General features: G+C 39.8%; 1 protein-coding gene across 2 annotated transcripts in view; it reads right to left on the bottom strand.

Annotated features, from left to right (window-relative positions):
* Positions 1 to 2,403: 2,403 nt before the first annotated feature.
* Positions 2,404 to 24,192, bottom strand: part of HIF1A (hypoxia inducible factor 1 subunit alpha) — a 47,514-nt gene continuing 25,725 nt past the window's right edge. For both annotated transcript variants that reach the window (XM_045015029.1, XM_045015031.1), the window contains exons 2-15: positions 22,909 to 23,099; positions 21,705 to 21,850; positions 21,520 to 21,604; positions 17,253 to 17,365; positions 15,847 to 16,049; positions 13,315 to 13,421; positions 12,974 to 13,121; positions 11,646 to 11,857; positions 11,175 to 11,455; positions 10,128 to 10,250; positions 9,417 to 9,814; positions 8,410 to 8,518; positions 3,929 to 4,055; positions 2,404 to 3,782 (exon numbers count right to left, since the gene is read on the bottom strand). In XM_045015029.1, coding sequence (XP_044870964.1) covers positions 3,631 to 3,782; positions 3,929 to 4,055; positions 8,410 to 8,518; positions 9,417 to 9,814; positions 10,128 to 10,250; positions 11,175 to 11,455; positions 11,646 to 11,857; positions 12,974 to 13,121; positions 13,315 to 13,421; positions 15,847 to 16,049; positions 17,253 to 17,365; positions 21,520 to 21,604; positions 21,705 to 21,850; positions 22,909 to 23,099 — 2,395 coding nt within the window. In that variant the 3' untranslated portion in view covers positions 2,404 to 3,630. The remainder of the gene's footprint in view (positions 3,783 to 3,928; positions 4,056 to 8,409; positions 8,519 to 9,416; positions 9,815 to 10,127; positions 10,251 to 11,174; positions 11,456 to 11,645; positions 11,858 to 12,973; positions 13,122 to 13,314; positions 13,422 to 15,846; positions 16,050 to 17,252; positions 17,366 to 21,519; positions 21,605 to 21,704; positions 21,851 to 22,908; positions 23,100 to 24,192) is intronic.

Here is a 24,192-nt window from a genome sequence, read left to right as displayed (position 1 = left end):
AGTCAAGTCTCTTGGGAGAGTTGTTGAAAGACACGGAAAGTGAATCTCTTTTACTGGATCAACTTCTATTGGTGGAAGGGACAAAGATTTGTGGAGTTGTAGGCTTTGGCTTGGGACCCGAGAAGTGTCTTTGCGAATGCCTGGTAGGTCTAGAAGTCTGGTTCTCCAGTAAGTATCTAGAGCTGGCCTATGGATGGGAAGGGAGGACTTCGAGCTTCTTGAACAATTTTCTCACTGCTCCTCAAGACAGCAGCTGCCTCGTCAAGCCACGAAGAATTCAGCACATTCCTTTTGCTGCAACTGTCTCAGAGGCAGATGAAGGACTATGGGATGGCATGGAAGAGGGACCAACAGGTCATCAGAACAGTGAGTGAAGAGCAACTCTTCTTTCCCTTGGATTTACTGACAAACTGTACAGGTTTGGTCCCATGTTTAAAGGCTAGCTTTACAAGTTTGGACTCAAAGTGTGCCCAGTGTTAAAGGTTACTTTAGAATTTTCATATTATACAAAGCATGGATTTGTCATATACTCTTTTGCATTTGAACTTTACAACCAAGATTATCAAGAACTGGTGCTTAGCTAGGCTCCTAATCGAGTTTATTTGAGCTGCTGAGTGTTTTTTAACCTTTTGCCCAAATATGGATGTAAGAGGCCTTATGGACCAGAGATTTCAAGAACAGGAACCTAAAATCTTGGCCTAGTGTCTGTAAGAGTCTATAAACGAGACAAAATTCTAGTTCTGTAACTAGGCACACAGTATTTTCCCTTTTTTTCCCCCCAACACACGCAACCCAGATGGTAGACTTTCGGCAGTATCCCGTCACTGACTTTGAAGCTCCTTACATTAAAGTAAAGCTCTCTCAGAAGTAAATGCCAATACATTCCCAATTTAATTGTAAAAATATTGGCTTCTCAGTTTGAGAATTTTGCATCTTATCCAGCTAACAGTTTTAGAAATGGATTAATTTTTGAATGTTTTTAGCCATCACTTTTAGCGAGTTAACGGTTTGTAAAAGACAGGCACTCCTGAGCATTTTACTCTTCGAGTCCCATTGACTTTCAATGAGAAGTCCCATTTTTCACAGTGACTCAGTGATATGGGAGCCAAGGCCCTTAAGTCATTGAGGTGGTTTTGAAAAATGTACCGTACTTGTGTAATTGCTACAGAAAGTTGGATTCCAGGAAGAGGTTAAATTGTGTCTCAAGTATAAAAAGATTGCTTAGAGCAGAGGTGGGCAAACTAGAGCCTGCAGGCCACATCCAGCCCGTGGGACTGTCCTGCCCAGCCCCCGAGCTCCTGGCCCAGGAGGCTCACCCCCGGCCCCTCCCCCGCAGCCTCAGCTCACTCGCTCTGCCGCCTGCGCAATGCTCTGGGCGGCAGGGCTGTGAGCTCCCGGGGCAGCACAATTGCAGAGCCCGGTCTGACCTAGTCTCTGTGTTGCGCGGTGGCAGCGGCGGGGCCCGGCTCCAGCTGGGTGGCATGGCTATAGCGCCGCCAGCCACCAGTGCTCCAGGCAGCGCGGTAAGGGGGCAGGGATTGTTGGATAGAGGGCAAGGGAGTTTGGGGTGGTGGTTGGCGTGGGAGTCCGGGGGCAGTCAGGGAACAGGGGTGTGTGGATGGGGCAGGGGTCCGGGGGGGAGCTAGGAGGTGGGGGCCGGGCCACGACCCCCTCCCTTAACCAGCCCTCCTTACAATTTACGAAACCCGATGTGGCCCTCAGGCCAAAAAAAGTTTGCCCGCCCCTGGCTTAGAGCATGGATTTTTTAAAAGTTGCTGCGACATTGCCTTAAAGTTTAGACCGAAGCTACACTGTCATTCCACGTGTATGTGACAGGCTGGTTCTAGTGACACCACATTCTAATGTAGCAAAATGAAAACCGTTACCTTGACACCAAAACTAGAGCCAAGCAGATGGTACAATCATATTCAGAGTATAGCAAGTTCCATCTCTTTAATCAAGTGCCAGGTGCATTTTCCATCTCATCTATATGCCAAGAGTGCAAATTTAACTGATTTCTCTGACAAATTTGACGTGCTTTGTCTTTGATAGTTACCTTGACAGTTGGTAGCTGGGTGAGTATGGAAAGATTTGCCATTGTTATCACAAAAACTATATTTTCCCTCCCACTTTCAATCCCCCATTTAATAACTGATTGTATGCTTGATAATAAAGGAAAATTAAATTACTTAAAAATCTATTGCCAATGACTGCACAAATGTTTGTCCTGAAAATTTATTTAGTACTGAATAGGCTCAGATAAATGATAGGTTGATAGGTTTTGGGGTCCGAATCAGGATTTTACTAAAATCAGTGAACACTGATTAGCAGTAACCACATAAACATAAATGACACAAATCAAGATGTCACTGTTCTCAACAGACACCACACTTCCCAAGGGGGCCTGGTCCACATATAGTTTATTGATGTAATAAAACAATACAGTTAGTGTTAGATCCAACCACATAGAGAGAAAGAATGAGTGAATGAAAAATTTGTACAGTACATATAGGAAATAAGATGTTTGTGAGACAACTACTCAAAATAAAAGGGTTTCTAAAATATATTGAGTTATTGAAATCTACATGAATACATGGATGTTAAGAGCAATAAGGTGCATAAAACCAAAACATCAAATATTGAGCAACTCAATGATGTACTAGGCAACTTTGCTAACAATGCATGATGTCTTACGATCTGCTTGAAATATCACCTATACCACACAGGGTAAGCAAAACATTTAGATTTAATCTCAGATACACATTAGCATGAACTTCCACAACTACAGGGAGGGATTTTTTTGAGCTGGCCAAGTGACTACTTTAGGAACATCAAACCCTCTCTGTAAATTAAGAGAATGTCGTCCTTTCCAGATAAAACCCTTCCCTTTTACTTAATACTCATTTCAGTCATAAGCATAATACAGCATTTAGGAACAGTTTCTATTACAACATGACAAACAATGACATCCTCAAGAATTAAACATGATTTCACAGGCCACAACAACAAAAAAAAAAAAACCTCAAAGATTCTTCTCCTTAAAAACTAGTTTTATAAATGTAGACTATATTGCATGAGGAATTGCTGGTATTTTTTTTTTTTAAGAAAATATATTGTGCGATTGTGGCTACAATGCACTGCTGAAAAGCATTGTTGTTTCGTATAAAAAAATTAAAATAAAAATTTGTTTTAAAATAACTGACAAAGCATACGTATTTCAACTACTTATGAAGAGCAGGCAGGAAGTACTGACTGTTTTACTATGTGACATTTTATTGATAGGATTCTTTCAATGAAACTCTCCAGCCAAAAAAAATAAAATAAAAATAAAAATGTTTTTAAAAACAGGTGCATTTCAAAGCTGCTATTGCAAGGATGTTTTAAATGTAATGGACTTAAAGTGTATGTACCAAAGAATTATGAAAATGCACTATAATCTGAGATGTTACATAAAGAATATATGAAAAAAATCTGTCAAAGTAAGTGAAGTAAAAAGGGGATCGAAACGGAACTAACTGAATTAGTGCAGTATTGTAGCCAGGCTTCTAAAATCAGATATAGAAAATATAAATAGACTGCTTTAGGTGGTGATTCTCCAGTGTCCAAAAAAAGAACAAGTATTGTGAAAACTCAGTTAACTTGATCCAGAGCTCTGAGCAATTCTTCACCCTGTAGCAGGTTTCTGCTGCCTTGTATGGGAGCATTTACTTCGCAATCGTAACTGGTAAGTTGGGGTAGTCCAGTCTCATCCATTGACTGCCCTAGGAGCTTACTTGCTATATCTAGAAAGGAAGACGATAAAGATAAGGGCACATTACTTACTGTATTTTACATTTCCCAAATTAGTATATAGGGGGAGGCAAGTCCCATTAGCCAATACAGCTTTACTAATACTTCATTTCTCCCTCCCACACACATGAACACTAACCAGTTGATAATAAGATGATTGTCTTTTGTCCCACTCCATTCTGGCCATTAGATTTGCACCCTTTTACACGTTTCCAACACAGTGATGCATTCGCGCCACAATCTTCTGACTGCTGGAATAAAGATCCCTTAAAAACAAAACAAAAAAAAAACACCTTATTTCTGCAGATCATGTATGCAAAAATTTCAAGAGGAAATCATTAGTTCTTGTCACTACAGTTACTAACATGCTGCTACTATTTAAAACTGAATTCATTCAGTACCTGAGAGAAAGTTTAAGAGCAAATTAGTGTAGACTGATTTTAAAAGTAAAAGGGAGTCTTGCTTAAAAAAAAAAAAGGTACATACATAAAACCAAGGTTATCTCCTTCTTAAATAAAACCAAACACCATCCTCAAAATTAGTGTGCGCTATACGTATACATACACCCACCCCAGCCACCTCTTACTACTTTTGCTGGTCACTGCCATTGTCTGAGCAGGCTGCAGAGTTCACTGAAGTGAATGGAAATAAAAAACATAGGAGAAGAGAGGAGAACTACTATGGCATTACTACTGTTCCCAATCTCCACGTGCACAAAAATGTACATGATTTTTATATCTAGTTATGTAAATTTTGCTCCCACACGCCAATTCTCTCGCCTCCCAGCTCAGCTGCCCCCTTTCTTTTGTTCTCATTGCCAATGTGTAGGGCCATACCAATCTCACGGCCATGAAAAACGTCACAGATCATGAAATAAGCCCTTCTCTGTGACATCTGATCCGTCCCAGCCAGAGGCTCCTGCCCGGGAGTCCCAGCCGGGCTGGAGAGGGACAGGATTTCTTCCTCACTTGCAGGGCTGCTCTCAGAGGGGATCAGACCTACCGCCGGGTACCTTTTGGGTTGGGGCCCCCACGGTTACAACACCGTGACACTTCAGATATAAACATCTGAAAAATGTGAAATTGACCCATTTTAAACCCCTCTTGCAATGAAATTGATCAAAATGGACCTTGAATTTGGTAGGGCCGTACAAATGTGGAATCCTGACTCGTCCAATCGCAGCCGTGGCTCTAGAATCACTTGTGACAGCAGCAGACAAGAGATTCTGGGGTATAAGAGAGAGCAGAAGGCTGTGTGTGTCTTCCTAGGAAAGTTATTGCTTTCTGGAATAGGTAAGAAAACAGGTCTGCTAAACCAGAAAGCAAGACAAAGGAAAAGCCAATCATCTACAGAAATGCTTAGAAACTGGGCGACAGCTGACAAGAGTGCTAATACTGGTGCCCGGATTTGGAAGTTCTGTCCTTTCTCTGGTAGATGGCTGTTGAACACGGAGGGGTGAAGACAGTGGAATGCTGTGAAAATCCTAGAGACTTAAATATTCAGGTATGTTGCTTTTCACTTTGAATCACTTCACTTTTTCGCTAAGAATTTTCTGCAGATGTGAAATCTATATAAACAAGGAAAACTGCCGTTTGTGTAAAAAGGTTCAAAGGAATGACTCAGTCAGAAGATTTAAATATTACATTTTCATAGGAAGGTTAACATAGCTAGTATATTTGTGTGTGCAACATAGCAGTTCACATTAATCAGAAGTTGGGAAATGTAATTTGTTTTGCAATCTTATGACACCAATGTCTTTCTTTTGAACTAAGAATACATCTACACAGCAAAACAATCTCAGAGCCTAGTGTACTGGGGGGAAGGGGCGTGCAGGAGCGGGAGCTACAGTGCTAAAATAGCTATGTAGATGTTGGGGTTCAGGGGTGGGCTTCAGAGTTCAATCTCCAGCCTGAGCTTGAACGTCTACACAGCTATTTTTAGTGCTGTAGTGCAAGCCCCCTGAGCCCAAGTCTGTTGATCCAAGCTCTGAGGCTCGCTGTGTAGATGTACCCAAAAAGTCCTTGTTTAACAAAAAACAAAAAAACAAAAAAACCCCACAAATAATAGATGATGATATTCCAGTTTCTCTTCATACACAGAGCTATGGAACGCCACACTGACAGAAGCATAAAATTTTATCTGTAGTTCTATGAAACCAGGATCTATATTTACATAATCCTAAAATATGAGATTGTATAAACCTAAACTTAGTGGCAGTTTTCTTTTAAAAAAATGTGCAAAACAAATGTCAAATGCTTCCAGCTCCACTTGGGGCAGGCTGTACAAGCTGGTTTAGAACTAGTTCTCAGTAAAACCTAGACCCTAGAGGTCAAATTTACTGACCCTCAATCGTCAGAAGTTGGACAGTCATGTGCTTGCTGGGGTTTGGGGCTCCAGCCCTGTGGGGAGGGGGGTTTTCAGAGTTCAGCCCTGTGAGAGGCACCTGCTCAGGCTTTCGGCCCTGAAAAGCAGGGTGTGGGGGTGTCTCTCTCAGAGCTTCAGCCCCAAGGGAGGCACCTGCTCAGACTCGGGGCCTCAGCCCTGCTCCTACTGAAGCCCCGGCACACGCGCCCCACAGGGCTGAAGCCCCAAAACCCCCCTCTCTGCTGGACAGAAGCCAGAGGTGATGGGTGAGGGGGACACATGGAAATCTTTGATGCCCCCTCAGATTTTTGCCAGGGTTTTTTCAAATACATGGACAGAAAGACGTTGCCTTTAAGCAGAGACAAAAATCAGTAATCGAAATTTTAGCTAAAAGGAGAAATTAAGAAAATGATGAACGTGAGACAAGGGGATGAGAGGCATTCTATAAATAGAAGCCTTAACAGAACTGTAACTTTAGCAGCTGGCTAAAATACACGAAGCCAGCACAGATCATTTGCTATTTTATCAGTGGTGACATCTGTTGAAATGGCCTAAATGGGAAAAATATGGCAGCCATAGCAACAATATGCAAGACAAAGGCAGCAAGAATCATTAGAACATTGATGGAGAACAATGAATTCCTAAAAGGCTATCAGGAAAAACCAAACAAACATGCATGCGAACGCAAAGAGTAAAGAGAATGAAAATACAACGTTAGAATGTTTTATTTAAAAAAAAAAAAGATTAAGAGACACTAAGGAGAATAAAAACCAAGAGAGTCTCTAAATGACATAACAAAAAGCTGCTGGAGCTTTACAGAAGAACTGGATGTACAACAAGTTTTCCCCAGCCTTCTGGGAGACAAGAGGTCAGACAGTCAGTAGACAAAATGTAAGCAGTCATTCCAAAGCCAGGAGATGATGTAGGGATAATTCGCTATTTGGAAGAAAACACTCTAGAGCACGCTAGCCTACATCTACAAAGCAAAACAGAAAACAAAACCAATAAACCCTGGCAGCAAGTCTTACAGCCCGCATCAACTGACTCAGGCTTGCAGGGCTTGTGCGGTGGGGCTAAAAACGAAAGCGCAGGCATTCGGGCTCAGGCTCTGAAACCCAGCCAGCCAGGGAGAGGACCTTGGAGCCCAGGCACCAACCAGAGCCCAAATGTCTATACTGCTCTTTTTAGTTCTGCAATACAAGCCCAAGTCAGTTGACCTATGCTTTAAGACTTGCTGCCATGGGTTTTTTTTTTTTTGCTACGTAGACATATTTTAAGAGCACACTTACATTACAGAACACCGAAGAATCAGAAAAAGTCTCGAGACGCATACCGTTGTAGAAAATTAACTTGTGTGAATTTTTTTTTTTTTACTCAGATTTTATTTGACAAGTAACATAGGCAATAAGAGCTCTCTGAAGTTCTCAAGATACATCAAGGGCAGAGAAATGTATCTGTACAAATGTCAAATCCCAGGATTTCAGAATACTGACTGTGTAAAAAAACCCAAAACAAACCCCAAACCAAAATTCCCCAGATGGAATTTAGCTAAAATAATTTTATGAGAGATGATAAAGTTGTGGAACACCCTGGTAAGTGAAACAATACAAACTACATAGTTGTTTAGAAGGAATTTTTCAGGTGCTTTAAAGGACAAGTGATTGGTTATTCACTAGTACAATCACTAACTGCACGTAGACTGTGCCCTCAACCCTCTTTTTAGTCCATAATGTTCCCATTCTAACATTCTGATTTTCTCTATTCAAGGCACATGTATAAAAACTATAAATCAATTTATATTTGTATGCTTTATACATCCTTCCAAATCTGTGCTGCTCCTGTTCCAGCTCTTTGCACTGTCTCTGATTTTGAGGGACATGGAGGTAAAGTTTGAAATAGCAATGACACACATTGTTAGCAGGTGAACATTGTTTTTAGTCTCATGTTCTTACAATGCCTTATTTTCTACTTAAGCACATCCCATCTGTTTCACAAATGAAAAGTTTATCTTCTGTCTAACCGAGACATTTGTCTGGATGCAGAGGGTAGTTTAAAACTATTTTGACAGTAGGAAAGAATTGAAATCAGGGGTTTTGCATTCAGGAAGACATAGGATGTTATTAACTTAAATGATTACTTTGGTCACAGGATTTTGCTGTATGCCACTAGCTAAAGTCAGAATTCTGTATCAATGGTTAATTCTGGAAACAGTAAGATTACAACTAATTTTAAAAGAAAAATATCACCAAAACTTACAATTCCCACTGCTTGAAAAAGTGAGCCATCATATTCCATCTTTCGCTTTCTCTGAGAGTTATGCAAAGCTAGCATCTTTGGATTCAGTTCTTCATCCATTGCAGCAGATCTAAGAAAAAATGGATTTAGTCTGTTAAAGTTCCTACTATCCTCAAGCCAGTCTTTTATAAACACTTTGTAAAATAAATATTTCACAGTGACAGTCAGTTATTTATGTGTCCTAATTTTCTATGTGAGTGATTCACTGTTTCAATGTATGATTAGAAAGAATTCTAGCTTTAAATCTTGCTAAGTCAACAACTCCTGATCTTAACATGGAAAACTGGCTGTCCTTTAAAAAGTTCCTCTCTACAGAAAAACAGAGAAAGCTTAAGTATGTGTCATTCTACTGCCCCTCTTTTGAGAGCGGGTACGGGGGAGAGCAGTTAAAATATCCATTTTGCATGTCCGTGCACAGGGAAAGCTACTTGGTTTTATCAAATGGATTTAAATTCTGATTTGGTGACACTATGTCATGATAAAAATCTGTTATGGATGCCCATAATCCATATTGCTGAAGTATGACTTATTTTAAGCATAACACATAAGCTTAAGGCATAACTACAGTCTCTGCATCACATCAGAAACTGGGCAAGAAATTACTTCTACATACCCTCTTTCAGATGGCCTATTGGACTGTTTTGTTTGCACAACTCAGGTATGAAGGGGAGCAGAACAAAAAAATATGAACAGGAATGGTTCAATTGCTTGTTTTCTATACAAAGACTTGATGTAAATACAAATGCAAAAAAGGTTCTGGAAAAATCAACTCCAGTCTGCTGTTGAAGTGCACTAAACCTAAAATCTTCTTTTAAAGCACAAATTAAGGTATATAGCTTGTTCAAAAAAAGGGATCAAAGAAGACAGCAGACAATAAAGATCTACTGTACAGCCTAGAGAACTATATTACAGGTCTAATTTCTTCAAGATTAATGGGTAACAGGATTTCAGCTTTGTTTTTAAAATACCTTTTACTCAAAGTGACTGTTAACAAATTGGGTGTTCCTGGATAAGATTTCTCCGTCTGGTCCAATGTTCCTTTTCCAGCCCTGATTGGAGATGCAGTTCGGCTTCGATTTCCACCATATGGTGATGCTGGGGCGCTGTTGGTTTCATTGATTATGAGGACAGGAGACTGAGAAACAATTAGAGTCTTAATGTCATCCATGCATTCTGTTTTCACTGGTGTTATTTCCTCAGCGGCAGTAGACAGTGTCTGAGTTTGCTGAAATATGGTACTGGTGGCCACACTCTGAGAGCTGGCACAACCACTGTCCAGTGAAGGTGGCTGATCAAAGGATCGTAACTGGAAGTCGTCATCCATTGGGATGTAAGGAGCTAACATCTCCAAGTCTAAATCAGTTTCCTGAAAGAACAATAAAATGGGTAAATAAAGTTTCTAGCGAATCTGTGCAATACCCAAGAATGCCTTAATGATCTGTAAATAGTCTGCCACTTCCTCTCTCCCCAAACCTCTGGAATAGTGCTTTGTGAGCGCCATTTTTTTATATCTCAAAAACTATTGAGAAACCAGCTACCAACTCATCTTTTTTTTTTTTTCAGAAATACTGCTCCAGTATTTAACACATTAAATTTTAACATTCGATAAAATAAGCATACAAATACTATGCTCTAGGATAGGCTTAAGATGACACACAAGTTTAACTTAATGTACATACCTGTGTAGTGAATGGATTTTTCGCTTCCGTGTCTATTGCAAAGAGTTTTTCCACTAATTCCAGCTTAAACTCATTAGCCACATCATTATCCACGTCAAAGCAATAGTCATTGGGACTACAAGGCTGTCAAGACAATTCAATTCAGTTTTAAGTACAAATTTTCAATTGGTTTAACATTGTGTTATTTTGGGCTTAAATTGCAGCAAGGGAGGTTTAGGTTGGACATTAGGAAAAACTTCCTGACTGTCAGGGTGGTTAAGCACTGGAATAAATTGCTTAGGGAGGTTGTGGAATCTCCATCACTGGAGATTTTTAAGAGCAGGTTAGACAAACACCTGTCAGGAATGGCCTAGATAATATTTAGTCCTGCCTTGAGTGCAGGGGACTGGACTAGATGACCTCTTGAGGTCTCTTTCAGTCCTGTGATTCTATAGCTTCACTCTAAAATTATATACATATACACACACACACACGTGTATACATATACACACACACACGTGTATACATATATATATACACACACACACACACACACACACACCATGCAACCAAACTATAATTGCAAAAAATTAATGAAAATGGAATGGGACCGGATAGTATTTGCATTCATCTAAATATGCCCAGAGTTTTCACTATCATCAGTTTTAATAGATTGCCACAGTTTGGGGACTGTGGGACAGGTATAAATGTGTCAGAAGTTTATACACTGATTTGCTGTAACTCATTAATTGCAATAAGCATCTCTCTGAATCCTAAGTTCCTTAAAAGACATACTCAAAGCAGTTACACACTTCATATGCACTTTTAATCTCTAATTTTAAAAAACCTAAAAATATAGCTTTCAAACTGAAAGGTAAAGTAATCTTTTATTGACAGGTTGTAATGTTAAATTATATTTATAGCATATGGCCACAATTTAGAAATACAATCAGAATAATATGCAAATACTCTAAAGACTCTGTTCACGCCACACTGTCTAGAGATATTTACTCAAAAGCCTACTTCACATTTATTTTGATGACTGTCTTTCCAAACTGTATGACTGACCTCAGGTGAGCTTTGGTTAGTGCTTGCATCAGAAGGGCTGGCTGGCTGTTCTTGCCTATGGCGACTGGAAAACGCAAGTTCTAGTGGCTCTGTGTTTGGCTCCAGTTTTGATACAACTTCTCTATTGAGTGCAGGGTCAGCATTGCTACGAAGTGGCTTTGTAATTTCAGAGGCAGGAAGTGGGGACATTGCCAAATTTATATTCTTCAGTTTCTCACTGGATGAGGGGAGCATTACATCATTATACAAAGGAACTTCATCATATTGTTGATCATCAGTCTCTACAAAAATTAAAAAAAACCATCAACCTAAGTAAAAGCGCTGAGCGTGTCTATGGACCTCATTAAATAACAGCAGCTGAAATATTTTTTTTGTTAGGCAAGTGATATTGGCAAGTTATTTTCTAATGTTTATTTTAACATACACGAATATTATTAATCAATAGGGTCTTGGACTTAAACACAAACCCACCATTACTGCTGAAATCTAAAGAGATAATCGTGTCTCCAGGAGCTGGTGCGAGCAAAGTTAAAGCATCTGGTTCCTTTTTAAGTTTTTCAAAGAGGCTGTTAGTATCTTCTAAGTCAGCCTTGCTGAATATTTTCATATCAGGAGACTCCACTGGTTTCAGCACGCACTCAGTTTGTGCAAGGGAAAGAAATAACTCTTTCTGTACAATTTCACTGTCAAAAACAAAAAAAGATTATTCTTTAAAGAGCAGCTAGCAGCTCATGGGAAGTTTAGAAGCAATTCTGACAATTCTATTTTATTTCTCTTTGCTCATGTTATATGCATTTTCATTAACACAGGAGTTTTTAAAATTCTGCTATTGCCCATTCATCCCTCAAATTCAATCTTCTCAGCAACCAATTGTGATAGTATAAAAGGATAACGTCACGTAAGTAATTAGGACAGCTATGCTTTATGAAAATGTCAGTAATCTATTTTTTTTATAACACTTATATGCTGTCTTAATGGTTATTACAAATTCATTCACAATTTCAAAGAAGTTCAGAAGATTTCCAAAAACAGCAAACTGCAGTCAATATCAGCCATGCAGTTATTTTACCGGTGAAAAGTTAAAGTTTTGAGTAAACAAAAAGTCACACTGATGAAGAAACGGGAGAAAAGATTATATTTTAACTACTAATGCTTTGTGACAGAGTTAAAACACCACTGAAAAACTCCTAACAAAGGTATATTGAACTCCAGACAAAGGTCCAGATGTCCAATTTACATCTATCTAGCCCAGGGGAGGGCAAACTATGGCCTGTGGGCCAGATCCAGCCTATGAGGGCTTTTAATCCGGCCCGCGGGGTTGGCAGCCCCATGGCACAGCAGGGCTAAGGCAGGCTCCCCTGCCTGTCCTGGCCTCGCACCGCTCCCAGAAGCGGCCAGCACCATGTCCCTGCCTTAGCCCCGCTGCCACCCTGGAGCTGCTCGAGGTAATGGCGCCAGGCCAGAGCCTGCATCCCACACCACTACCCTGAGCCCCCCCCGTACTCCGCACCCCTGCCTGCACCCCAACCCCCTGCTGCAGAGTCCATCCTCATTCTACATTCAGATTTCCATATTGACATCAATGGGAGCTCTAGGTATACATTAAAGAGTAACTCTACTTCCCAGTTTATTGCTCCCTTAACCCTGTAACTGGCAATTTTCTAGGCAATTGCAAAGCATTGTTTATAAAGGAGATAGCAAGTGCCAGCACCTGTCTAACTTGAAGTCAGATCCTTTGGGCTTTGGCACAATCTATAATAAAGAAACATGCAAAAAGTGTTTAACTACTCACAGCTTACCTCAAGACGTAGTTTACGCACACTATGCACTGTGGTTGGGAGTTCTTAGTGCTGTATATAACAGTTGCTTGAGTTTCAACCCAGACATATCCACCATGTTTAGCAAGCATTCTGTACTGTCCTGTAGTCACTTGCCCTTTAGTGAACACTAAAGCAGAACGGTCAACTTTAGAATAATGAAGTGACTTTTTATAGCTAAAGTGAAAATATACATTAATCACTTCAGATCCACACTTGCTATTAAAAACTTTCAAATAATTCCCTCCCTACCCCCACCCGCACCCCCACCCTCCCTGTCTTATCTAAATTACAGAGAGTTATAGGTCTGTCTTTCTACTTACTATCATGATGAGTTTTGGTCAGATGATCAGAGTCCAGAGCATGATAGTATTCATAGATGGAGTGACCCAACAGCTCTTCTGGCTCATATCCCATCAGCTCTGTAATTCTTTAAATTGAAAAGAAAAAAGGTTAAGTGAAAGCAGAAATAGAGACGTAAATATGAACATAAGAATGGCCCTACTGGGTCAGACCAATGGTACACTTAAGCCCAGTATCCCATCTTCCAACAGCAGCCAGTACCAGTGCTTCAGAGAGAATGAAGAGAGCAGGGTAATTATTGAGTGACCCATACAGTCGACCAGTCCCAGCTTATGGCTGTCAGAGGTGTAGGGTCACCAAGAGCATGGTTCTGCATCCCTGACCACGTGGCTAACGATCATTTATTTTTATGATTAGATGAATAAATTTAATGTAGATGTTAATGGCTCTAAAGATGCAATCTCTTCCAAACCAGAAACTCCCAGATGAATACACTGCCAGCAACAGTGGTGGATTTAAATGACAGTTTTCCTTTCAAGCAGGGTTAAACAGAGGAAACTTGTCTCTTCTTATGTTCGCCTATCTCAAAGATCTCAGTCCTATTCCACTAGTATTTCTAGGCAGTTTTACTACCAGCTGGAATGTTCATAACCCTCCACTTCTGGTTATTAAAATCTAATCTCAGGTCTTTATACATCAATTTTTTTCTTAGTAAATACAGGACAATGGTTTACAGGATGTAATATGCAATTTGTGCTAATACTATGTTCACCCACCTTGTCTCTCTAATACTATATTCAGAAGTTAAATCAAATATAGATAAGACATTATACCTGCTTCAGCACTATTTTATTCTGTAATTGTTTAAGAGGAATGAGAATCTGAAATTTCAGCAATCCTAACTTTTACAAGTGAAAGTCTTTTTGGATTTAAATCAAATCATATTCCCTTTAACCACTAGATGGCAGCGTTGTACACAGAACAAAAAAGAGCACTCATGGCTTGGCTACACTTGAAAGTTGCAGCGCTGGGAGTTACAGCGCTGGTGTGTGGCCACACTCACAGCTACCAGCGCTGGTGTGTGGCCACATCTGCAGCGCTGTTGGGAGTGATGCATTATGGGCAGCTATCCCAGCGTTCAAGTGGCAGCAATGTGCTTTTCAAAAGAGGGGGTGGGAGGTGGTGTAGTGTGACAGGGAGTGGGGGGAGAGAGAGAGAGTGGATTTTTGGAGCCAACACTGTGTGTTTAGCTTCCTGCCTTGAAAAATCAGAAAATGTTCGCGACCCCTTAATCTTAACTCTTAATTGCAAACAGCCTGCATCCAAACGGACTCCCCGCTGTCAAGCAAACACTCACTCCCTGCCTGCCTCATTATCTCATTTGATTGTTCACAGCCAGGTACAGATTGATCACAGCAAACAGGAGCTGTGTTATAAGCAGCTCCGGGATCCACGGAGCTACGCTCCGAGTTCACAACAAAACAAAGAGAGGCTGCATAACAAAACAAAGAGTAATTTATAAAAGCATTCTGGGATATCTGCTAATACCCTGGAGGCCAATAACAGTGCTGGTGTGTGTCCACACTTGACGAGCAGCGCTAGATCACCAGCGCTGCAATCGTTACACCCCAACCAGACCAGATGTACAGCCAGCGCTGCAGCCAGGGAGTTGCAGCGCTGGATGTGCCTTGCAGGTGTGGACGGTTACTAATTGCAGCACTGGAAAGCCTCCACCAGCGCTGCAACTTTCAAGTGTAGCCAAGCCCTCAGTTTAACTGCCTACGTCAAAAGAAACCAGAGAAACAGAACACACAAATGGCACTGATCTCACTAAATTGGCTGAATCGGTGCAATTTCTGCATGCAAATCAGTTCTGAGAAAACACTTGCACTAACATGCAATATTTGCTTGAATCTAACAGCAATCTGATGAAGCGACAGTTTAAGTTAGAAGACACAATCTCCGACCACCGCTTATTCTATCAATAAGAAGCAAATAGCATGCACTGCTATTGACTTGAGTTTTAAATAAAACGTAAAGTTACTTATTCCATATTCTGAACTTGACAAGCTAAGTTTTCAATATGAGCTTGTTAGATAAATGCATTTTGCTCAGAAGTGGTCAATTGTACATATGCAAGAAAGGTTTATAAAGAACTATAAAACACTGAAATTAGCAGCATCCCAGAAGTGGCTGCACTTCCCTGATGGGTAAAAGGGTATCTAGTTTTTAAAATGCCTTTGGATCCTTCTGGATGAAAGGTGCTACTTCACCAATTCAAATTGTTCCGTAAGTGATGACTCCATACAGGAATTATTTCCTTAATGTGGTAAAACTTTTCAGGTTTAAAAAACAAACAAACAAAAAAAAAACCTTTGCTTTTTACATAAAATATATTGACCAATTAAAAAAATGACAAGCTAGTAAAACCTGAAGTATCACATATTAACTCAGTTTTATAGATGGGTAAAAGTTAAGAAATAAAACTACCCACAAATATAAAACCTACAATAATGCATTGAATGTTTGTCAGTGCTTATATTTGGCTTTACCTTTCATCACAATACGAAAATTTCATATCCAGGCTGTGGCGACTGAGGAATGTCTTGCTGTCCAAAGGGACTTCAATGTTTGATGGATGAGGGATAGGTACACAAATCAACACCAAGCATGTCATGGGAGGCTTTTTATAACCACAGAGAGTCTGATTATTGCAGGTATCATACACACGAACATGCCCTGTACAGTGAAGTACCTACAGAATAAAAAAAAATAATTTAAAAACCAAGTTCTGTATTGGAAAAGGAGATTGACATTACAACGGTTATAATTTCATAAGTGGGCAGTGGCCTTCCTCTCTCCCTAGGTGAACTATTGGTGTCAGTAATCAAAATGCAACAGCAGCATTCAAACAATATATGTGACATCTGCTACAGTTACGTAAAAAAAAAATTCCTCCCCACTTACACTATGCACATTAAAAATGTTAAATTGGCTACCAACTTTTTCCCCTTTTTGGTGCTCACTGAATTTATACTAAAGTTAATTGATTCATCTTTGAAAATTGCCTCTACAGCCAACAGATGAGTGCAATCACTCATCAGTGGCATTGTGCATTAGCAGATGGTGTTTGATTGCTTATGTTTCTAATTGAAACACAGAAGACATCTTATATTTCTGTTTGAAACAGAGATAGAAGACAAAGCTATATTTTGCATTCTTTGTGAGGATGAAGGTGGGAGGAGGGAGTTCCATCATACTCCAAATATTCCTAAAATACAAAAGCCTGGCAATCACTTTCTGCCTCCCTATGAGTCTGAAGTCAAAACTGTTTGTATAACTGGGGATTTGATCATGCATATGTGACAAACTGAAAGCCATGGAAAAACCTTTCTGAACAGGGTGCAGTCACTGGATATATAAAAGTGACCATATTTTATCTGGAAAGAAGATGGATCCATTTTAAGAGACTCAAATTAACTATATTTTATTCCAGTTATGGTGTGGGGGAGAACCAGCAAAAGAGGAATAATAATGCTAGGCTCCTTCAAAGTTACCTTGACTGTGGTAACCACTTTAAAGTCAATCAGAATCAGTCATCATCATGATGTAATCCTAGTTAATTTTATGCAAGAGCAGGAAGCGTCACACAATATTCGTGACTCCTGACTTAAGTTGAAAGATCAGTATTAAAAAGGTTCTTTTATTTTGAAAATGAATTTTCAGTTACATCCTAGATGTGTTCTAAGTTGCAGTGCAGCATATTTAAGAATTTACAGTCACAAGAGTGCACTGTAGGTTTTACCAAATCGGCAAGAAATTGGAGAATGCCAAATTGCACTGCTGCAAGCTAATTATTTTATACTTTGTTCCAAATGTGAATACTTGCACCTGATGAGATCTGAAAAGCAAAGGTTCTAGTCATATCAATATTCATGTGTGCCCCAGGGTTGGTTACCTTCCAGGTTGCAGACTTGATATTCACTGTCCTTCCCCTGCTGGTCAGTGTACACTTCATTCTGAGGAAAAAGCTACGCTCTGTATTCTGTTCTTTGCCCTTTTTCATAGGACCTAATACAAAATATTAAGTGAAATGTGAGTATTTCATTACCTTCACAAGCTTCAAATAAGTGCAGCAAAACTAGCTGTGTGACTAGAATAAAGGACACACAGAAGTAGAGATGAAATGGTTATTTTTATGTGAATGATGCATGCTGGGAGGCCTGACATTTTGGATATGAGGAGTTTTCAGGTAAGTTTTTACTCTGAGATGGGCAAAAGAAATTGCAATGCTGGTCTTGCAAAAACAGCAAGGATAGGTTCAAGGTCCCATTTATAGTATCCCTCTGATTTCAAGGTGGGGGCAGATGGGGGGGGGGGGGAGAGAGAGAGAGAGAGAGCGAGAATGTGTGTATTGTTTTCCCCCCATCTCTATTTTAAACACACAGGAAATTAGTGTGAACCCTCTTCACACCCAATAACTCATGAGGGTGGGGGGGGGGGCGGAAGAGGGCTAGATATATTGTACCAATTTTGGCCTATCTTTAGGTTTTCTATATTAAAAAAAAGATTAAATTCAGGATTAATAATCTGCATGATTTACTGAGAGTAACATGCTGCTGCTGCTGCAGCAGCACAGAGGTCTCCAAGGCTGGGACTGATGCTGATGCTTAGCCACTCAGGGCGGGATTGCTGTTGAAGGAGCACCACAACTCCTTAATAATGGGTACTTTGTCTGTTGTAACCCTGAGCAGCCTTTATTAATAAACATTTCTATAATATCTGGAATGCTACAAGGGATTTTACAGAAATTAGGGAACCACAGCCCCTTGCTTCAAAGAGTTTCTAGTGTAAAGTAGAGAAACACAGAACACGAAGATAGGCAAAGGATTGGGGGGGGGAGAAATAGGGTGAGAGAACTGTTGAAAGATTAACAGCTCTATTACACATCCCACCCCCAAAATTATTTCATTATAGCACCATGGTCATGACAGCAGGAGTTAAGATGGTGGTCAAGTCCCTGTTACAGATACAGGAATGTGTCTAAATATGAACTTAGAATTGTATAATAAGTATGAATTAAGTTTTGAAACACACCTTCAACTCCCTTGAAGTCAATGGAGAAATCTTAGTGCAACCTAATATTAATGGATGCATTTTATGTTACTGTACAAATCATCTAATTGTAGTGCACCTGGATTCATTAACAAACCTCTGAAGACCAATCTTTTTTTTTTTTTAAAGTGTGTGTTAAAAATGAGACATTGGAATTTCAGAGAGGACTATTTCAACAGGAACAAACTGCTCAGAGAAGGTCCAAACTAGGGTGACCAGATGTCCCGATTGATAGGGACAGTCCTGATATTTAGGGCTTTGTCTTGTATAGGACTTATTACCCCCCCACCCCGTCCCAATTTTTCACACTTGCTGTCTGGTCACCCTAGTGCAAACTGACCTCATCAACACAAGCATAAACAGCTTAGTGCATTTATGAGTGGAAACACAGATGGACAGATAAGGTTTGGGGATGGTGGAGGAGGGTTAGTTTGCAGGAATGCATTCATAATGAGTTTATGCCACCGATTCGACCTGGTACAATTTGGAAGCTTACAGAATACAGGCTCATTCTAGCATATGTTACAGGTATGCAATAGTTTGTTCATACTCTAAAGACAACACCATTACTATGATATTCACAGGAAGAAAAATGGATAGAATGCACATGTTCAGAGGATCACAGCAACAACATATCAACTCAAAAAGTTTTTAAACAGCGCAGTTTCTGGGTGCATGAACTAGGCAAAGCATATTCAGAAATCTACAATTTACGATATCACAATACAGACGCTTCCCAACTTCCAGAACAGAACGCCTTGTGTAAGTCTGGGACTTATACTCAACAATTATGCCAAACAAAAACAAAACCCCACCGCTTACGGAACTTTTTCCGTAAGTGCGGGTTTGCGTAAGTCAGGTTTGTGTAACCCAGGGAGCATCTGTATTACCTTCGTTATTACTTTCTGAATAATCTGTCTAAACATCTTAATGTGTGGTTCTATTCCGAGAAGCAGCTGTATAAAGATGGCACATTTACTCGTTCTTGGTGACTTAGATCTGTGCAAGTATTATATAAAAAGTTGTCTATTTAAAAACAACACCAGTTCTGAAAACACGAACTGGGATCTGAAACTAAACTGTGTTGTGATTGTACAGCATTATTAATAAATGTTTCTGCTAGCCAAATGTTAGCTGTACAATCACACACAGCAATATTTAACACCGAAACTGTAAATGGGTTAATAATTCTGTTATGTGTGAGCCAGAACAGAACCTAGGTTATTCAAAGCCATGCTAGCCTTGTAGGGATAACAAATCAAGACATACTTTTGTTATTGAAGTCAGGAAATAAAACTCAATTATATACAGAAAAGAAACCTTCTGAGTGAGGGGGTAAGGAAGCCATGTTGAAAACTGACTAATTTAGACATGCCAGAACGGGTCTACATTATATCTACTTATTATGAAACTGTAGTCTTTAAAAATAATTGATCTTTGCAACAGATCCATTTATATCCTGCTGTATTGAATATGGCATCTGTTCAATACACTTAATTGCTTCAAATACAAAGATCCAGTTCAGCACTGGATGCATGGACCAGTGATGATGGCAGGAAGATTTGGAAAATTCAGTATTAATATTAAAAGGGCCTGTTTTTCCTTTTACACTGGCTTTGAACTACTCTTATCCACTGATTTCAGAGTCACTCCTGATTTACCCAGGTGTGAGAAAACAGAATCAAGTCCTACACATTTTGATGACGTGTAGGAATTTATAATCATCCTCTGTTTAATCATTCCAGGGGCTCAGGTTAGGTCTACAATGCAGCTGGACGTATAATATCCAGCTCAGGTAGATGTATCTGATCAAACCAGCACACTAAAAATAGCAGTGCCACCACAGCACTGCAGGTGGCAGTCAAGGTTAGCCACCTGCGTACAATCCTGTCCAAGACCCTAGGTAAGTATTCGGATAGCTAGCCCTCACTGTCACAGCTATGCTGCTCTTTTTAGCGTGCTAGCTCGATCAAAGTTAGCACAGGTATGTCTATCCAAGTTGGAAATTACACCCCATCTGCAATGTAAACCTACCCTCTGTGACCACCTCCCCGGAAATAAGCACAGTGGTTTTGCTTGGCTGCCACATACCCAATATCTGAACTTTTTTCCCTATTTGCTGCAGTGGAAATATAGTAGCTCAATCGCGTAGGCTACACTGAGCCTGCAAATGGCTGATGAGTAACAGGATTGTGGACGTTTTAATTTTTGCTAGTGCAGCTGGAGAAAATGGGATTAGTGTTCCATTCTAGTACAGAGGAAAAAAATTATGAAATATTTTCTGTCAAAAAGACAGCAACTTCAGAATAAAGAACTACAGTGAAGCAACAGCATAGTCAGAAACTAGTATCAGCTGAAGATTCGATTTAATTTAAATATTTTTGGTTATTCCAAAATTCATGCCAAAGCAAGAGGCAAGATCTAAATCACCTGAAATTTATAAAGCTACTGCATGATTCTTTTCTATACCTTTTCTGAGAACTGCAACCTAAATATAACTTCTTCCAACATCCTGTGGAAAGATTTGCCCTGCACAGACACTCCAAGACCAATACAGAAAAATACAGATTTATTATCTTCAAATTCTTCTACATCAACCAATTAAGATGTTCTTTACACTCACCCTACCTCTAAATGTTTCTTATCTTTCAGGCATTTTCATTACTTCCATCTTCAATAATTTTATTTGAGACCATTTTTAATTAATTAATTTATTTTTTTAAAGCACTGCTGAGTAACTTGCATCTCTCAGAACATCCATCCCCCGATGTAGCGTGAGATATCGGGAGAACGTCAGCTGTTTCTGACACCTCTTACTATAGTGTCCCAACTAGATTTGTTGGGAGCTCCGAGAAGTGAAGTGTAGCAAGTAGTTCTCTCTATTGACGCCTTTTCCCACCTTCACGGTTATTTTATTCTTTAAATACCTTTGGTGCCTGTTCTAAAGAAGCCATAGAAGTCTCAGTAAACAGGTAACTGTGGATTCAGGCTTTTTCCTATTCAAGTAAATGAGGTAAACAATATCAAAACAGATGATATCAGGATCTGATTATACAACACTGATAGGAACCATCTGTCATTAAATTAAAAAAAGAGTCGCCTCTTCTTACCATTTCTGTGCGTAAGCATTTCTCTCAGCTCTTCATGATCGCATGGGTGGGTAAAATCGAACACACTGTGCCCAGTCAGCTCAAACTGTAGAAGTAAAAAAGAGTGTGAGTCTAGCTCTGAGGAGTCAAGAATGTACAGCAGGCACAACATTGTAACTGCATTTAAAGATGTGTCAATATTTCACCTGAGTGAGCCCCATACACTTGTTCACATTTTCAGACATGTAAATCATGTCACCATCCTCGGAAAGAACCATGACAAATCCATCAAGGGCTTTTAAGTAAAAGCAATTCATCTCCTTCTCCATTTTGGCTTCTGTCTCCAGGTCACCTAGAAGAACCCATATTTTTATTGTTTTTTAGATGAACCTCACATAATTCACACTTTATTGCCTGATGCCTGAAGTCATCCCACACTAATAGCTAGTTTGACAGGTTGCTCACCAAAGACAGCACAATTCTATTACTGGGATACTTAGGTGGAGAAATGGTTGTCCTGATTAAGAATCTCACGTAAAAACATGAGCTTTCAAAGAGTGTCTGATAAAAACTTAGTAATACCACATACTATGTTCAAAAATGCCAAAAAAAAAGCAATGGTTGCTCCATTTTACCTTCATCTGATCTTTTTTCTTTTAAAGTTTAACAGCTTCGGCATGAAATGACAAAAGTTTGTGTCATTCGTATTTAACATCTTGGCAAATGCCACTTATTTACCTGGCACTGACTAGATGTGTCCTCCATTACGCAGAGTTTAAACTACTATTATCTCACTTACGCAGCAATCACTCCCCATCGCTACCACTAGGTTAGTGCTGTTTCCTAGAACATGTATTACTGAGGCATATCTTAAGTGGAGCACAACATATAATGGTTTTCAGTGGTTTCATTTAAACAGGGATATTCAAATTTAGCAAACCTAATCTTGGATCTACCAACTATATATCCAGTCCTGTGAGCTATCTTGGGTATGATCTACCTCCCTTCTCGCAAGGGAAGTAGGCAGAGTGGAGATGGTGTCAAGTTTTATGCCCAGAAAATCAAGACCCTGATTTTTGTGGCGGGGGAGTCACAGCTGAGATTTAAAATAATTAATACTACTAATACTGGCGCTGGTCTTTTTAGGGATCCAAGAGATATCAAGAATAAGTATGAAAAAAATGGATTGTACATTACAGTTTAGCCCCCCTTCCCCAGCCTGGCTGTATTTATTTACTCTCTCAAGGCCCCACAGTAAAAGGTAAAGTTCTAGTTTTTCCAGTGTCTTCACTGATAGCCTCCCTCCATTGGGATATTTTTAACCAATGTAAAAGAGATGAGGCGAGTTCAGATCACTCAGACCCCTTTCCTGGCCTCTGTTGGTAAACCACAATAAGTTTATTCACTTACTTGCATCTAACAGCTTTCTCATGCGTAAGTAGCTGATAGTCAGCCTCATAATGGAGGCCTTGTCAAGGTGTGCGCTGACAGTATGAGGAAGAGGCAGCTGGTGAGCAAGTTCATAGAAGACCTCAGATTCCTTGCTTCTTCGGCATCTTGCTGCATCTCTAGACTTCTCCTTTCTGCGATCTGAACTAATCCTGTAGGAATAAAATTTTAGATGATTAACATACTATGATAACATTGCTTCCAATGTGAGACAAACACATTCCTTCCGCCTTTATAGCTAAGCTACTTGGTAGCTGGTACATTTGTTATGACATATCTGAGTCTTTGTAGAAAGATTTAAGATATTCCATGTAAGGACAGATACTATTCCATATCTGCACATGCATCTCTGACTTCTGGCACAGAAAATCCTCACAGACAAGATTAAACAAAAACTGATTATTAAAAGCAAAATCCAGTTTAGACAATATGGATTGACAATGCACACTGCAGCTTCAATGGAAAGATTCTGGGCATTTCTGAATGTGACAGTTGCAAGATTAAACTGGCAAATGCAAAAAAGATTTATAAACAAAGGTTGTTTAAAAAATAGTTTGTCTAGAAGTAGCATGCACCATTCTTCTGAGAATATCCAATTACTGTGCTAGTGAAGTATCAGAGGGGTAGCCGTGTTAGTCTGGTTCTGTAGAAGCAGCAAAGAATCCTGTGGCACCTTATAGACTAACAGACATTTTGCAGCATGAGCTTTCGTGGGTGAATACCCACTTCTTCGGATGCAAGCAGTGTGCTAGTGAAGTTTCACTACATTCAGTCATCAGCTTAATTTTAACATAGCAAAAAAGAGCTCCTGTTCTTTCACCTAAAGCACTCCCCTCTCCCCGTTTTCTCTATCATTATGGACAACACTGCTGCCCTACCTGTCAGAGTTTATAATCTTGGCTTTATAGTTGACTCAGCTATTTTACCCACCTCTCCAGACCTTGTCTAAATCTTGCAGCTTCTTCCTCAACATATGCAAGACATGACCATTTCTACTCACACTGCTGAACTCTTGTCCAAGCCCTGATCATCTCATGCCTCGATTATTGTGAACTTCTCTTCTCTGGCCTCAGTGCCTCCAAACTTGCCCTATTCTTCAAGTTCAGTCAGAGTACAGCTGCTAAAGTTATTTTTTGTTTGGTGCTCTGACTACATCACACACACACACACACACTCTCTCTCTCTCTCTTTAATCCCCTCCATTAGTCCCTCGTCTTCTAAGGCTACGTCTTCACTACCCGCTGT

The sequence above is a fragment of the Mauremys mutica genome, chromosome 4 (assembly GCF_020497125.1).
Source record: "Mauremys mutica isolate MM-2020 ecotype Southern chromosome 4, ASM2049712v1, whole genome shotgun sequence".
NCBI classification, from domain to species: domain Eukaryota; kingdom Metazoa; phylum Chordata; order Testudines; family Geoemydidae; genus Mauremys; species Mauremys mutica.
This window is presented reverse-complemented; position numbering and strand designations above follow the sequence as displayed.